Source organism: Thamnophis elegans, chromosome 11 (assembly GCF_009769535.1).
Source record: "Thamnophis elegans isolate rThaEle1 chromosome 11, rThaEle1.pri, whole genome shotgun sequence".
Lineage (NCBI taxonomy): Eukaryota > Metazoa > Chordata > Lepidosauria > Squamata > Colubridae > Thamnophis > Thamnophis elegans.
In genome coordinates, this window is record NC_045551.1 from 58137662 (window position 1) to 58153986 (window position 16325).

The 16325-nt window shown below is 43.3% G+C and overlaps 1 protein-coding gene across 1 annotated transcript in view; it reads left to right on the top strand.

The window, feature by feature from the left end:
- The window catches only part of LOC116514648 (dachshund homolog 1-like), a 430376-nt gene that overhangs the window by 301598 nt on the left and 112453 nt on the right, over nt 1-16325 (top strand). The window contains 1 exon segment of the mRNA XM_032226263.1: nt 11247-11382. Within this exon segment, the coding sequence (XP_032082154.1) occupies nt 11247-11382 (136 nt within the window).

Consider the following 16325-nt stretch of genomic DNA (forward strand, 5'->3'; position numbering starts at 1 on the left):
CCCTACTCTACTCTAAATACTATTATTCTATTCTATTCTATTCTATTCTATTCTGTTCTGTTCTGTTCTATTCTATACTATTCTATTCTATACTGTCCCTTCTACCAACGCTGTTACTGGTACTGTTACTACTCTTTCCAGCAACATAACCCCCTGTTCCAGCATTGTTCCTTTACCAACGCTGCCTTATTCTTCGACGCTGCTCTTTCCATCAACGCTGCCTTTTTACCAACACTGGTTCCCTCCCGCCTCGGACTCTGCTTATCAGATCTCCCACACCTATAGACCTAGGCCCTGTGTGCCTGTCTGTCTTAGCCCTGACTATTACTATCATTACTACTGGTGCCTATCCCCAGAAGGAAACTGTGGTCTGGGCTGTGGATGGACAGTTGATGGCAACAAACTGAACTCGCATTTTAAAACTTTTTAATCAATTGCGCAACTACTTTAACTTTCACTCTTTTCTTTCATCTTTTTTTTTTCCTTCTTTCTTTGTATGGGCTATGCATGAGGTTCGTATGAGATGAATGAATGTCCCACTTTTATGATTATATTGTTGTAAATTTTGTGTTTTTTAACTATTACGTGGGGACTGTTTGGGGGAGTGTATGAGTATGTGTGATTCGGAGGACCTGCCGGGGGTTGCGGGGGCTATAGGGGTGGTTGAGGGGACCAGAGACACGGGAGAGGGTCGGGGTATTGCGGTCATAACAGGGAGGGGCAGATACGGCGGGGACTTCAGGGCAGGCCATTACCGGGGAAGGAGGGTTCGCTACATCACAGAGATCCCTCCTTCCGGCCCTGGGAGTCCCACTCCGAGACCAGATGGCGTAAGTAGTCAGGACCCTGGTCTCAGGCTGTTGTCGCTAAATGCCAGGTCTGTCGTCCATAAAGCTCCTCTCGTCCGGGACTTAATTTTAGACGAGAGGGCAGACCTGGCATGTATTACTGAAACCTGGCTGGGCCCAGAGGGAGGAGTCCCCCTTGTAGAGCTGTGCCCAGAAGGATTTCAGGTGCTGCATCAGCCGAGAGCCCAGGGAAGGGGTGGGGGTGTGGCCGCCATCATCCGGGAGTCGTTAGTTCCTCGTAGGGTCCCTGCTCCGGAGATTGTCGGGTGTGAGTCTTTGCTGTTAAAGTTGGACCTCAAGGGTCAAGTGGGGTTGCTGCTAACGTACCTGCCTCCCAACAGCGTTGCAGCAGCCCTCCCCTCGCTCCTCGAGTCGGTAGCCGAGCTGGCAGTTGAGTTCCCTAGGCTGATGGTCCTGGGGACTTTAACTTGCCATCGCTCGGTGAAAACTCTGATGGGGCGCAGGAGTTCATGGCTTCCATGACAGCCATGGCTTGACCCAAGTAATTCGAGGCCCAACCCATTCAGCGGGACACATGCTTGACCTTGTATTCTCTCGGAGCAGTGGATTTACGATCTTGGTCTGAGGGGGAGCGACATCATACCCCTGTCGTGGTCAGACCACTGCCTACTGAGGCTCGACTTCCGGAGGCCAAACCCTCACTGTAGGGAGGAGGAACCGACCAGGTGGTTCCGCCCCAGGCGCCTTATGGAGCCATCAAGGTTCCAGACAGAGCTTGGGGTTATTCCTGACACTTTCGCCCACAGTCCGGTGGAGACTCTGGCTGCTGCGTGGCACTTGGCAGCGTCAGAGGCCCTCGACCGGATTGCGCCACTGCGGCTCCTCCGAGGCGGCGGATCCCGGAGACCCCCTTGGTTTACTGAGGAGCTCGGGAGATGAAGCGCCGGAGGAGATGCCTAGAGCACCGTTGGAGGTCCGATAAGTCCGAATCGAACCGAGCAATGGTAACCACCTGCACCAGGGAATATACTAGGGCACTTAGGTCAGCAAAAAGATCACACATAGCCACCCTGGTTGCATCCGCTGAGTCCCGCCCAGCCGCCCTGTTCAGGATAACCCGCTCCCTGTTGAACAAAAGGGAGACGGGGGAACCCCTGCAGGGCAGAGCTGAAGAATATGCCCAATTCTTAGCGGACAAAATTGCTCGGTTTCGGACTTGGACTCCACACCTGCAGTTCCAGCCGAGGCACAGGGGGATCAAGTAGAACAGCTCTGGGTTGAGTTTCAGGACGTTACCCCCGGGGATGTGGACAAGGCCATGAGAGCTGTAAGTTCCTCCACCTGTGCTCTGGATCCGTGTCCCTCATGGCTGGTTGTTAACTGCAGTGAGGTGACACGAGGCTGGATCCAGGCGGTTGTAACCGCCTCCCTTCGGGAGGGGAACTTCCCCGCCGCACTGAAAGCGGCGGTGGTGAGACCCCTCCTGAAGAAACCATCCTTGGATCCAGCTGTCCTCAATAGTTATCGCCCGGTCTCCAACCTTCCCTTCTGGGGAAGGTTGTTGAGAAGGTGGTGGCCTTCCAGCTCCAACGGTCCTTGGAGGAAGCAAACTATCTAGACCCCTTCCAGTCAGGCTTCAGACCCGGTTACAGCACAGAAACCGTGTTGGTCGCATTGATGGATGATCTTTGGAGAGCCAGAGATGAAGGACATCCCTCCATCCTGGTCCTCCTTGACCTCTCAGCGGCTTTCGATACCATCGACCATGGTATCCTTCTGCGACGACTGCGGGAGGTGGGAGTGGGAGGCACCGTGCTACGGTGGTTCTCCTCCTACCTCTCGGACAGGTCGCAGTCGGTGTTAGTGGGAGGGGAGAGATCGTCCCCAAGGCCCCTAAATTATGGGGTGCCGCAGGGTTCGGTCTTATCCCCCCTACTATTCAACATCTACATGAAACCGCTGGGAGAGATCATCCGCAGGCACGGGATTAGATACCATCAATATGCGGACGATACTCAACTGTATCTGTCCGCCCCGTGCCAAATCAATGAAGCGGTTGACGTGATGGGCCGGGGTCTTGAGGCCGTTATGGACTGGATGAGGGTTAACAAGCTTGTGCTCAACCCAGAAAAGACCGAGTGGCTGTTGTGTTTCCCTCCCAAAGATTTGGCAAACATTCCAACACTCAGGCTGGGGGGTCAAATTCTACACCCCTCAGAGAGGGTTCGCAACTTGGGAGTCCTCCTGGATCCACAGCTGTCATTCGACCACCATTTAACGGCTGTGACCAGGGGGGCATTCGCCCAGGTACGCCTGGTGCGCCAGTTGCGACCCTACCTGGACCGGGAGGCCCTCACAACAGTCACTCGGGCCCTTGTGATCTCTAGGCTGGAATACTGCAATGTGCTCTACATGGGGCTGCCCTTGAGGAGCATCCGGCGACTTCAGCTAGTGCAGAACGCAGCCGCGCTAGTGATTGCGGGTGCCCCCCGATTCACCCGCATAACACCTATCCTCCGCGAGCTGCGCTGGCTACCTGTCAATCTCCGGATGCGCTTCAAGGTGCTATTAATCACCCATAAAGCCCTACATGGCAGTGGATCTGGATACTTGAGAGACCGCCTTCTGCCAATTACCTCCCTACGACCTATAAGATCCCATAGATTAGGCCTCCTCCGCATTCCATCGGCCAGCCAGTGTCGGCTGGCAACTACAAGGAGGAGGGCCTTCTCAGCAGTAGCCCCGACCCTTTGGAACGAGCTCCCCGTGGAGATTCGTACCCTCTCCACCGTCCAGGCCTTCCGCATAGCCTTGAAGAACTGGCTCGCCCGTCAGGCCTGGGGATAAGAATTGCTACCCCGCCCGAATGATGAATGAATGTTGCTTACTATTTTTATTATATGTTGTTGTCTTAATATTGTATTCCCTCTCCCTGGTTTTCTGTGAGCCGCCCTGAGTCCCCTCAGGGAAAAGGGCGGCCTACAAATGCTAATAAACCACTAAACCACTATTCTACCGAACCCTACCCTACTCTACTCTAAAGACTATTCTATTTTATTCATTCTACTCTACTCTACTCTACTCTACTCTACTCTACTCTACTCTACTCTACTCTACTCTACTCTACTCTACTCTACTCTATTCACAGTCTCTCACATAATTTTCCTAGAGAATCTTGAACAAACCATTGAATAAACCTTCTGCCATTGCTCATTATTTTTAGGGAGAGATGTTCCATTCTGTCCACATGATCAAAGTGGGAGTTTAAATCCCATCATAAGCCTTATTCCAAAGGAATCATTTTCTCAGATAAGTTGGCTCTGATTTCCCTCCAAAGTCCTGGAAACAATTCTTGTCTAACGTATTACACTGTGATATCGATGGGTAGGATGCTGCCTTGCTCAGGAATGATTGACTCAGGCTTTATCTGATAGGTCCTGAATTGACCTTGGTTTCATGTTCAAAACTGTTTGCAACCTTCATTATTTGATACATCATAAACTTTATTTTTGCTTCCCTCCCCCATCCCCACCCCCCCAGGCCTTGAGCTACCTTTCATGATGATGCCCCATCCGCTTATTCCGGTCAGCTTGCCCCCAGCATCTGTCACAATGGCCATGAATCAGATGAACCACCTTACCACAATTGCAAACATGGCTGCCGCAGCACAAGTACAGGGCCCTCCCTCTCGAATGGAGACGTCTGTGATTAAGGTAGGTACAGCCTCGATCTGCTCCCCAATGTACCAATAGCCTTCTCCGCCTTCTCCTTTCTGCTATGTGTCTTTTGTTCATAAATTTTGTTCGTAAGCCATCCAGTTTTGATCATCACGATGTAAAAAGGACGTTGAGACTCTAGGAAGAGTATAGAGAAGAGCAACAAAGATGATTAGGGGACTGGAGGCTCAAACATATAAAGAACAGTTGCAGGATGAAAAGAAGGACTAGGGGTGACATGATAGCAGTGTTTCAATATATCAAAAATAAGGACCCAGATTGCTGGGGGAAATATACTGACTCTGTAAACAACTTAGAGAGTGCTGTAAAGCATTATGAAGTGGTATATAGGTCTAAGTGCTAGTTCTAGTGCTTACTACTTTTGACCAATGAACAGAATCATATGGGAAATCCATAATAGAACGTTGAGCATTGATGTTCTATCACTTTACCCCATTAATATTCTGGGACCAGTAGAAAGTATAACATTTCAAAGGGTCTCTATTTTCTATCACGGTAGGTCATAAGGGTTTCAAGATGAAATCTACCTCAGTGGAAAAGTTGATCTGAAGGCCCTTCTCAGCTGAGATCTCTTGACTCCGCCATTCACCAAGTGGTTTTGTGGCAATGCATTATCTGAACATTTGCAAATGACAACTTGCTATTTAGCAGTGCTTCATTTTCTGCAGATAACAAGCTAGTATTCCAAGCAAATCTTGGATTTCTATTTTTAACCTTTTCAAAAGAATGAAGCAAATGAAATAATGAAATCTAATCAGGAAGAGTGAGATAAGAAAGCCGAGCTTCTTCTTTTTTTCTTACTTTACAATCCCACATTCGAAATTAATCAATACCCTTTAGGGAATTAGATAAATATTAGATAGCTGTTTTGCAATCTGGATTTTGGGGAATGAGATCTCAGGAATAAGACATACAAAAGCTAATTTACATATAGCGGTTATTGTCTATTATTGTAAAGAAGAAGACAGAAAATACAAAGAAACAATTAAAGATGCTTAACAATAAACAAATTCTGTCCATACAAGAAGAGCTACTTCTTATAAAAAAAGAAAACTCCAAACTGAATATTTCTTGAAAAAAGATCAAAAGTCAAACCATAATGTAGCCTTAAAAGTAAAGCTGAGGTGCCCTCTTCTTAACAAATGTGAAAAATGGAAACGAACCCTTAAGAAATGGGACACCTTTAGCTGTTCCTTGATAGCTGATTTCCAGTCTTTCAGCCTTTGACCAAAATGTTTTATATTTGGAACAAAGATGTAGATGTTTCCATATATTCAAGTTACAGGATGCTATGGGTTGCAAGTCTTCTTATCTCAGAGAATCAGCAACAAAATAGAACATGGTTATCTGAAAAAGATGTATCATCTAAATTGTACTGAACCTTTGGCTAATAAGCAAGCACATTGTTCTTTTCTACGGCTTTAACTCCCTGGCATTTTGTTCTGGATTTGACCAGTATTCTTCTGTCATGCCAGGTGACAAAGGTGCAGGCCACTCACCTTTGTTGATATTGCTGATATTTGTACTGGGTTAGGTAAATCAAGGATTACTAATTACTAAGGGTTACTAATCAAGGAGAGAACCAACCTAGAACTTAGGAGAAATTTCCTGACGGTGAGAACAATTATTCAGTGGAACATCTTGCCTTCAGAAGTTGTGGGTGCTCCATCAGTGGAGGCTTTCAAGGAGAGAATGGATAGTCACTTGTCTCATATGGTATAGACTCCCCTGCTTGAGTAGAGGGTTGGACTAGAAGTCGCCCAAAGTTCCTTTCAACTCTGGGATTTTCTTAAATGTGGATATAAGTTGTCCATTTATGGCAAATTTAAGAACTGCGGTAGGAGACAACCAAATCCAAGAATAACTATGAGCTCCCGTCTTTGTTGTTGTTTATGGTTGTTATATTTATATTTCCCCTTTCCTAAACAAGTTCAAGACATAGTTGATAAATCAAGTCATTTTCCAGCAGATTTATAGTAGCTTTTCAAAGTAATGTGTATCACTGTAAAAGGACAGTAAACTAAATTTAAGCAAAACAGTTATTTTTTTTCTCCTACTTTCCAGAGGAGTTTCTGCTAATTTGTTACAAAAAATACAATCAGATGTCCTATAACAATTACCATCAGTTTTTCAGACTACTGTTTATCAGATACTAATAATTTTCTCCCTCTTAGTTATGTATACATCAATAAAAAATTGCAGAAAAATATTTTTGATTTGATATTGGTTTTGGTATTTGTTTATTTTGCTGAAGGAGGCATATGATTTTTTTTTTAACCTTAGAAAATTACCGTATTCAAAGATCATTTGATCAACTATTATTGCAGTTCGTAATTCTGGTTTGATTTATGAACGATACATACAATTGCGCCCTCAATCAAATCCCCCCAAATAAAGCATGTTGAGGTAACTCCCTAGTTTAATCCTAGAACCTTTTTTTTCTTCTACTGTTCTTCTTGTGTAACCAACATTTGGCCCGAGTTTCTTTGACGCTATCAACTCTTGGTTGTCGAAATAACTGACATATCTGCACTGAAAAACTGACTGTCAGTTTAACTTCTGTGATAGGAAACAAAGCAATAAACTCCTTCATTTTCACCTCAGGAATCTCAAGAAAAAAAGTGGATCTCCTCAGCTGTCTTGTTATCTGCCATTCAATATTCAGGAAAAAAGTGCCCAAGAGATGGTGGTTTTTTTTAAAACCCTCACTGAAAACATTTTAGAAATTTCCATGGATTTTTTTTCAAAATCTATATATATAGACACCCCTAATACCCCCCAGGGTGTGTGTTCTGTTACGAAACAGCCTGCTGTGTTTTCAAATGGCTTCTACTGTACTGCAGTAAAATGGCTTCTACTGTACAGTGCAGTGGAGATGCCATGGTAACGGCTTCACAGTACTCCACAAGGGGGCTCTGTCTGGTAAGGGGGAAAATCTAACATTAAATATTACATTTGGTCCGGACATTTCCCCCCTATAAATAAATACCTGGATAAGGTTGGGTTATCAGCTAGTTATAAATAACCTCTTCAGACAATTCTTGGGGATTCTATTTGCGTTGGATCAAAAGAGTACTTCCTCTTGATTTCACTCAACATATACTTTGCTTTTCATTCAGTGGAAAGTAATATTTAGCAATATTTGGGGAATTTTGCAACCTCACGGTGTTCAGCTTTACCCAAAAAATTTAAAGACCAAAATCCTAATTTAGGGATGGAATACAACCTGATACCTTGTATGGATGAGTTCTCACAGAACTGGGAAGTCTCTTTCTGATTGGTACAACTTTGGAGAACATAGGTAAACTACAGATTAGTTCTCGACTTACAAAGGTTCATTCAGTGACCACCACACTGAAAAATATAGCTCATGACTGTTTTCATAGATACGACCTTTGCAGCATCCCCATGATCATGTGATCAAAATCCAGATGTTTGTTAATGGCTCATTTTTGCAACTGGTACTGTGTCTCAAGGTCACATGATCACCTTTTATGACCTTCTGAGGAGCAAGTTCAATGGGGAAGCGAAATTCATTGAACAACTAGTTTATCAACTGCAGTTATTCACTAAATAACTGTGGCCAGAAAGGTCAAAGCAGGGCAAAACCCACTTAACAAATGTGCCACTTAACGACATACATGTTAATGCTCAATTTTGGACATACGTCGAGGACTACCTGTAAATACTCTTTCTCCATAGAGGTTTCTCTTAAGGGAAGGGTACTTTCCATATGGAAATTGAGAGGTGGAACTTCTCCAGCTTCAGAATTATGTTGACCTGGATTTCTTTTATCAAGTTATTATTCAGCTATGTAAATTTCTGCCTGCGTTCTGGAAGCACGCTGCCTTATCGGCTTTAAAATGAATTCCTAATGAGAAAATAAACACAACATAAGTGTAGAGCTTTGCTTTGCTGTTTTCCTACCCAATCCTGGCTAACCTCAGAAGCCTGAAACCATCCCAGAAGAAGTCTCTGGCAAACCCCACTCATCACATTGCCAAGAAAACTGTATGGATGCTGTCAGCAGGAATTGAGTTCAGCTGAAGGGCACCATAACTTTTTACCTTATTAAACGATAGAAGGAGCAGCTTTCTGTAAGTTCAGCTCAATGGCAAAATATTTTTTCTCCTTAAGAAAGTAACAACTAGTATTGTAGGACATTGAATTTAGTCTACCATATTTTTCGGAGTATAAAACACACCTTTTTCCCTCAAAAAAGAGGCTGAAAATCTGGGTGCGTCTTATACACTGAATACAGCATTTTTGGCCTCCTGAAAACCCAGTCCCTTCATCAAAATGGCCGTGGATAGCCTTTAGGAGGCTTCCAGAGTGCTCCTGGGGGCTGGAGAGGGCAGAAATGAACAAAAAAACAGGCTGTTTTTTTGCTCAATTTTGTCCCCCCTCAGATCCCAGGAGCTCTCTATATGCCTCCTAAAGGATATTCATGCCCTTTTTTTGAAAAACAAAAACAAAAACCCAGGCCCATTTTCATGAAAAATGGGCCATTTTGGGGAGGTTTGCAGAGTGCAAAACCTTTTTTTTAAAAAAAATTGCTTTTTCAACACTTTGTTGCGTCTTATACTCCAGTGCATCTTATACTCTGAACAATATGGTATATCTCTGATGGCAAACCTATGGCACGCATGACAGATGTGGCATGCAGAGCTCTCTCTGTGGGCACACATGCCATCGCCAGCTGCTCTTCTGCTTTCCGGCATGCACTTGCACCCTGGAGAGTTGGTCTTCGTGGGTGCCAGGGCACCAGAAAATGGTCCAGAAAACCTTCTTGAAAATGGCTCGAAATATTACCCAAAAAAACAGGCCTCAAAATGGCCAAAAAAACAAGTATGTGCGCGCCGACCAGCTAAGAAGAAGAAGAAGAAGAAATAATAACAATAACAATAACAACAACAACAACAATAATAATAATACCAGGACTTAAAAATTGAAATTCAACGACTATGGCACAAACCAGTAGTGGTAATTCCAGTGGTAATTGGCACACTGGGTGCTATTCCAAAAGCACTGGAATTACATTTAAAACAGTTAAAAGATGACAAAATCACCATCAGTCAAATGCAAAAAGCCGCACTGCTTGGATCTGCACGCATATTACGAAAATACGTTACGATGTCCTAGGCCCCTGGGTGGGGCCTGACTAGTAACCAATGCCAAATCCGGCGAAACAACTGGCCGCTGTGATACAATTGTATAATAATAATAATAATTCTGGCAACTTACAGCAGTTGGTTCTAAGACTGTTTAGAGGTATTAGTGAATTCAGGTCCTGTAATGACAAGATTAATAAAACACATACATTGAACGTAACACATGCGTTAGGTTATCTCTTTTAACATAACATTCAGGCCCAGAGAATGTGATGCATTCCCCATGAGCCCATTTACGATCCCCATAGGCTGTGTGTCCATTGCTCCCAGGCATCACAAGCCCTGCTTCCTAGTTCCCAATGCCTGCCTTGCCTTTTGTCAGCTGACCATGATCGTGTAACAGAAAGGTTTAGGTTGAAGAGATACTTGGCAATAGTGTTGGCTCGTGATTTTTTTCTACCCTTGCAATTTTTCCTGCCACAGGGCCTGCAGAATGGGAACAGGGTAAAAACAAAGGCAGGAAACCCAGGTCACTTATTTGCCTTTGGTGGACATCTTAAGTGCCAGCCAACCATCATCAAGAGGGGCAGATTTGGGGGTTCTGTTTTGGCCCAATGGAGTCAAGAATATTGTATAGCAAGGAGAAATTTGTGAGCAATTGGCTTTGCCCAAACTGCTTCTCACCAATTAGATTAGGTTGTGAGAGAAAAGAAAGAAAGAAAGAAAGAAAGAAAGAAAGAAAGAAGAAAAGAAAAGAAAGAAAGAAAGAAGGAAGAAAGGAAGGAAGGAAGGATAGGGAAGAAGGAAGAAAGGAAAGAAGGAAGAAAGAATGAAGAAAGAGAAAGAAAGAAAGGAAAGAAGGAAGAAAGGAAGGAAGGATAGGGAAGAAGGAAGAAAGGAAAGAAGGAAAAAAGAAAGAAGAAAGAGAAAGAAAGGAAAGAAGGAGAAAGGAAGGAAGGATAGGGAAGAAGGAAGGAAAGAAGGAAAGAAGGAAGAAAGAAAGAAAGAAGGAAGAGAAAGAAAGGAAAGAAGGAAGGAAGGAAGGATAGGGAAGAAGGAGGGAAGGAAATAAAGAAGGAAGAAAGAAGGAAGGAAGGATAGAGAGGAAGGAAGGATAGGAAGGAAGGAAGGAAAGGAAGAAAGGAAAAGAAGGAAGGAAGGAAAGGAAGAAACAAAGAAAGAAAGAAAGAAAGAAAATAAATTTGATTTAACCCGAGATCCTGGACACATATAATAAAATAGAAATAAGTATGTTAAATCAAAAGCTCTGTGTCTTAAAAGTTTTTATTAGTCTATTTATATGTAGTGGGGTGTGAGAAAGCTATCCCATTAAATTGTCCCTATTAAATAGGTTTTTGAGTTCCTGCCCTGCTTTCAGGGTAAGATGGTTTGCTTGCTTGTATCATCTCCCCTTGAGTTTAGAGAAACAGAAATTGCATCAAACTGAAAATGGAAAAAAATGAAAAACTTGGTTAAGCTTGGCAACCCCTACATTCAGCCATGTGGAGTCTAGAGATATTTAGACAATTTGAAGACATTCTTTCCTTTTATGTGAAGCTGTGTCTTTGTTTTGTCTTGATGATGTGCAGGAACGAGTTCCAGACAGTCCTTCCCCTGCTCCATCTCTCGAAGACGGTCGAAGGCCTGGTAGCCATCCATCTTCACATCGTAGCAGCAGTGTATCCAGCTCCCCTGCCCGAACTGAAAGCTCTTCAGACAGAATCCGTAGGTCACTGGGTATTTCCTTTTGCAATCCCTGTTTCAAAAACCTGCAATAATAAATGTGCCCTTTTGCTATCTCTAACATCTCCATCATCATCATCATCTTCATTTAACAACCCAATAATCTCTTGTGGGGTGGAGTCTGAACAACTGAATGGAGCTAACAGAGTGTTTGAATGGCCAGATGCCCTTCCTGTCGTCAATGCGGAGTTTTGTTCAGCAGATATATTCTCAGTGAGAATATATCTGCCTCTACCTAGGATCGAACTCACAGCCTCCTGATTGTGAGGCGAGAGCTCAACCTCTAGGCCACCGCACCATTCCTATCACTAACATCTCCATCCTACCCATTATACAGTGTGGAACTGATTCAAAGTAGAGTTCCGTTTCGTTGGGCTCCAAATGCAGAAAACAGGCAGAGAATCAGCCAATCAGCATCCACTCTGTTTTCCCCCACCTCTCCAAGGAGAGAATGGAAAGACAGTTTAGTGGCCTGTCTTCTGACCTCCTGAAGGTGACATTGTTCCACACACAAAGGATGACAGTTCCATCCATGTTGCTGTGAGCATTCATTCATCCACTGCAAGGCAAACTCAAGGCCCAGGGGCCAGATATAACCCACAGGGGGCTTAGAGCTAGACCATGGGGCTGCCCTAGAAACAATGAAGGACCCGCCTGTGGTGCCTCTGCCAGTGAAAACAGACCTCGGGAAGGCTGTGTGCAGCCTTCCCAAGCTCCATTTTTGCTGGCGGAGGGTTGCAGGAGGCCCTTGAAGCTGAAAACAGAGCTTGAGAACCTGTTTTTGTTGGCAGAGTACTCAGGCCCTCAAGAGCGCCCCTGACATGAGTGACCTCAAGCTGGCCATGCTGCCCCCTGCCCCCTCGAGGTCAAACACAACCCTGATGTGGCCCTCAATGAAATCAAGTTTGATACCCCTGATCCAGTGATTTGGAACCAAAACAAAAACAAAAACTGAGGGAACTCTGAGGTAGAAACTATGTCCGAGAAAATTAATTGCAAACAAAATTGTGAACAAAATGACTGAAACCCTACTCTATTTTCCAACTTCCACATTACAATTTCATTCCTGTACTTAAAGACCCAGGTGAACTGGGAAGGTTGCCAGTATGGTAGGAATTGTGGCATCAGACATCTTTCCCAATAATGATGTTAACCCCCTTGTTGCCATGGTATCTGTGTGGAAGGAGGAGGAGGAGGAGGAGGAGGAGAGAAGGAGGAGGGGAGGGAGGGAGGAAGAAGAGGAGGAGGAAGAGGAGGAAGGAAGAAGAGGAGGAGGAAGGAAGAAGAAGAGGAGGAGGAAGGAAGAAGAAGTGGAGGAGGAGGAGGGATGGAAGGATGGAAGGAAGAAGAGGAGGAGGAGGAGAAGGAGGAGGAGAAGAAGAAGAAGAAGAAGAAGAAGAAGAAGAAGAAGAAGAAGAAGAAGAAGAAGAAGAAGAAGAAGAAGAAGAGATGTAAGTTCTCAACCAAATCTATGGAAAAGTCATCTTCAAGGACAAGTTTCTGCAGCTCTTAGGATGGGCAGCATCTTGATTCTACCTTTGAATCAAGGAAGCCGGTTTGCCCCAGAACAGCAACAGTTCAAAACGAAACACTCATTTTGCTTGTTGTTTCAATTAAACCAGAACAAAGTTGACTCATCTCCTTGAAACAGAGTCCATCCTGAGACCAATCAGGGTCAGAAGTCAGTCGTGAAGCAAAACAAAACAATGATGGAGAAAAACATTTCTCTCTTTTCCAGCAAAAAACTCTCTCTCTGTATTTGCAGTCTCAAATGTCATTTTCAGGCTCCAGAGGTAGTGATGGTAACAGAATATATATTTGTAAAAAGATATTTTTTTAAAAAAGAGAGAGAGAGAGAGAGTGAAAGAAAGAAACATTCAGAGGCTGAGACTACAAACTTGTTTTTGCTGTGATTTATCAGCCAGGGCAGTGGCTAAGACGCTGAGCTTGTCAATCAGAAAGGTCGGCAGTTCAGCGGTTCAAATCCCTAGCACCGTGTAATGGAGTGAACTCCTGTTACTTGTCCCAGCTTCTGCCAACCTAGCAGTTCGACAGCATGTAAAAATGAAAGTAGAAAAATAGGGACCATTTTGGTGGGAAGGTAACAGTGTTCCAAGCGCTTTTGGCATTTAGTCATGCCGGCCACATGATTACAGAGACGTCTTCGGACAGCACTGGCTCTTTGGCTTGGAAACGGAGATCAGCATTGCCCCCTATTGTCAGGAATGACTAGCACATGTGTAAGGAGAACCTCTACCTTTATCAGCCATGGTTGATCCAGGTTCTCAATTCCTTTTCATTTTATATCTCTAGAAAAGGACACAACGCTGCCTTTTAGTATAAATTATTATTACTTTAATTTGGAGTACTTCTCAGACAAATCTGAGTTAGTTTGTTGTTATTTTAAAAAATCTAGCACTGTTGCTGTTGCATTTGGCTAGCAGATATAAGCAAGGATTCTTTTTTTTTAATCTTTTCTTGTGCTGCATGCAGTTCTACACCTCAATTTGAGTTCAGAAATCATTGCTTGACATAGGGAAATCTTTTAGTTTTCTTCTGTAAAAGGATATTAACACTTTGTGACTTTGCGGCTGCCCATTGATACAAGGTTTTGCCCTGTCCCATTATTTTTTTTAAATAAAACCATAATGTCCTCAAGTTTGCTCTTTGCTCTATTTTTTCAGTTCTCTGAAAGTAAAATGAATACCCTTTGACATGCACTTTAATAGGTTCCATGAGTTTGAGCATTAGTGTTATTGTGTAAAGAAAGCCATTGTAGACTTTTGAAATTGAGGAAGTGGTGCTTATGGTAAGTAGAGCATTAAAAGGAAAGTTCAGGTTATGCATAAATGCATCACTTGCTTTCTTACCACTCTCTTACTGTTTAAGACAATTTGTTTGATCTGCAGTGACATGCTTACATACGCGAGGCACTAAGCAATAGATGTTGTCATCAAGTGATAATAGTTATGTAAAGAAAGGAGCAAGGGAGCAGTTGCAAATTGCATGCCTGCTCCATTGCTTATGGAAGGTGGTTTAATTCATTTCGCGTTGCCTTATAGAGAGAGATACATTTTTCTAAAGTTTTTAATGCTTTAGCACAAAATGTCTTTAGTGCTTCTGAAAATCTGCAAAGGATGGTTCCACCACAAATGTGCGAACAACAAAAGCGCGCCTGACTAAACCGCACTGACAAAACCGCACTGACAAAACCGTGCGACGAATGAGTGACGAATTAGCCCTGAAGCGCGCCGACAAAAGCGCGGTGACAGAAGCGCGCTGTAACGTAACCCTAACCCTAACCCTAACCCTAACCCTAAACCTAACCCTAAACCTAACCCTAAACCTTATCTTAACTTAAATCGCGCTTATGTCGGCGCGCTGTTGTCGGCGCGCTTTTGACATCGCGGTTTTAGCGCCACGGTTTTGTCGGCGCGCTTATGACGTTCGCGCTTTTGTCGGGTCACGCAAAGGATAGGCACAGTTGAAGAACGATTGCAGGAATTGGGTAAGTCTAGTTTAATGAAAAGAAGGACTAAGGGTGATATGAGAGCAATGTTCCAATATCTGAGGGGTTTCCACAAAGAAGAGGGAGTCAACCTATTCTCCAGAGCACCTGAGGACAGGACAAGAAGCAAAGGATGGAAGCTAGTCAAGGAGAGAAGCAACCTAGAACTAAGAATAAATTTCTTAACAGAGTCAGTTAATCAATGGGACAACTTGCCTCCAGAAGTTGTGGGTGCTTCAACACTGGAAGTTTTTAAGAAGAGACTGGACAACCATTTGTCTGAAATGGTAAAGGTCTCCTGCCTGATCAAGGGATTGGACTAGAAGACCTCCAAGGTCCCTTCCAACTCTGTTATTCTGTTTAGAAAAGAATTCCTATACCCAGAAGAAGAATAAGTGTCTTTCCCATCAAAGATCGATCCTACATTTCTGATGCATGATACACCCAGGGTAACTGAGTTTTTTTTAATTTGTTACAACGTCTTGTTTTTTTGTTTTGTTTTTCATAGACTGCCCTCAGGTGTGTGAAGATAGTGCTGTATCCAAATATTACAAAACAACCAAAAAATGTGTAGTAGCAATAATTTATGAAACCTGTATGCTACTTAACTTTCAGTGACTCTGGGTGGCTCACAGCAAACCAAGAAATTACAGTCAAATCAATCAAATGTTAAAGATAAAAGATGGCAAATGCCATCAATGGAGTTTGAATGTTTTTGTAGTCCAAAATAAAAATAAAATAAAAATGAGCTGTTGAAATGAAGCGTCTTCATCATGGTCTCTGATTCACAAATTGCAATTGTATGTCTGGTTAATAAGCTCCTGGGATCACAGAATATGTCCAGGAGAAATCTACTGTCCACAATTGCTAGCTAGAATGGAAACCTCAAATAACTTAAATCGTGAACTAACTTGTGCTCTTGTCTTTTTATACATAGAGGAGCAATTCCTGCTTCCTTAAAACTATGTATATAAATCAAGTTGCAGCCTTCACAGTGCGGTAGAAAAGATCATGGAGATGAGGTGATAGAAGGACCATACACAAGTTGGAGACTGGGAATTTCCCCAGCTATTTTTGTATCTTACAGGGTCAGTGAATTCATATGTGGGAAAACAGAAAAGCAATTTGCAAATCCTGTCATTTCTTTTTTAAAAGAAGAGGCAAAATGCTCGGTCAGTTTTGCTATAAGTGAATAAGCTCATTCTGTATGAAATTATATGTCTGTACACTAACAGTTGAATATCTAATTCATACACCATTTTCAACAAGGAGAAAATAATCATGTTTGTCTAGTGCAAACCATAACATCCAATTTACAAAAAGCCGGGCACCTTTATAAAAATAAAATAAAAGTAATCCCTAAACAAAAAAAAATAACAAAGGCCAATAACATTTATTCAATTATTTTTATGAAGCA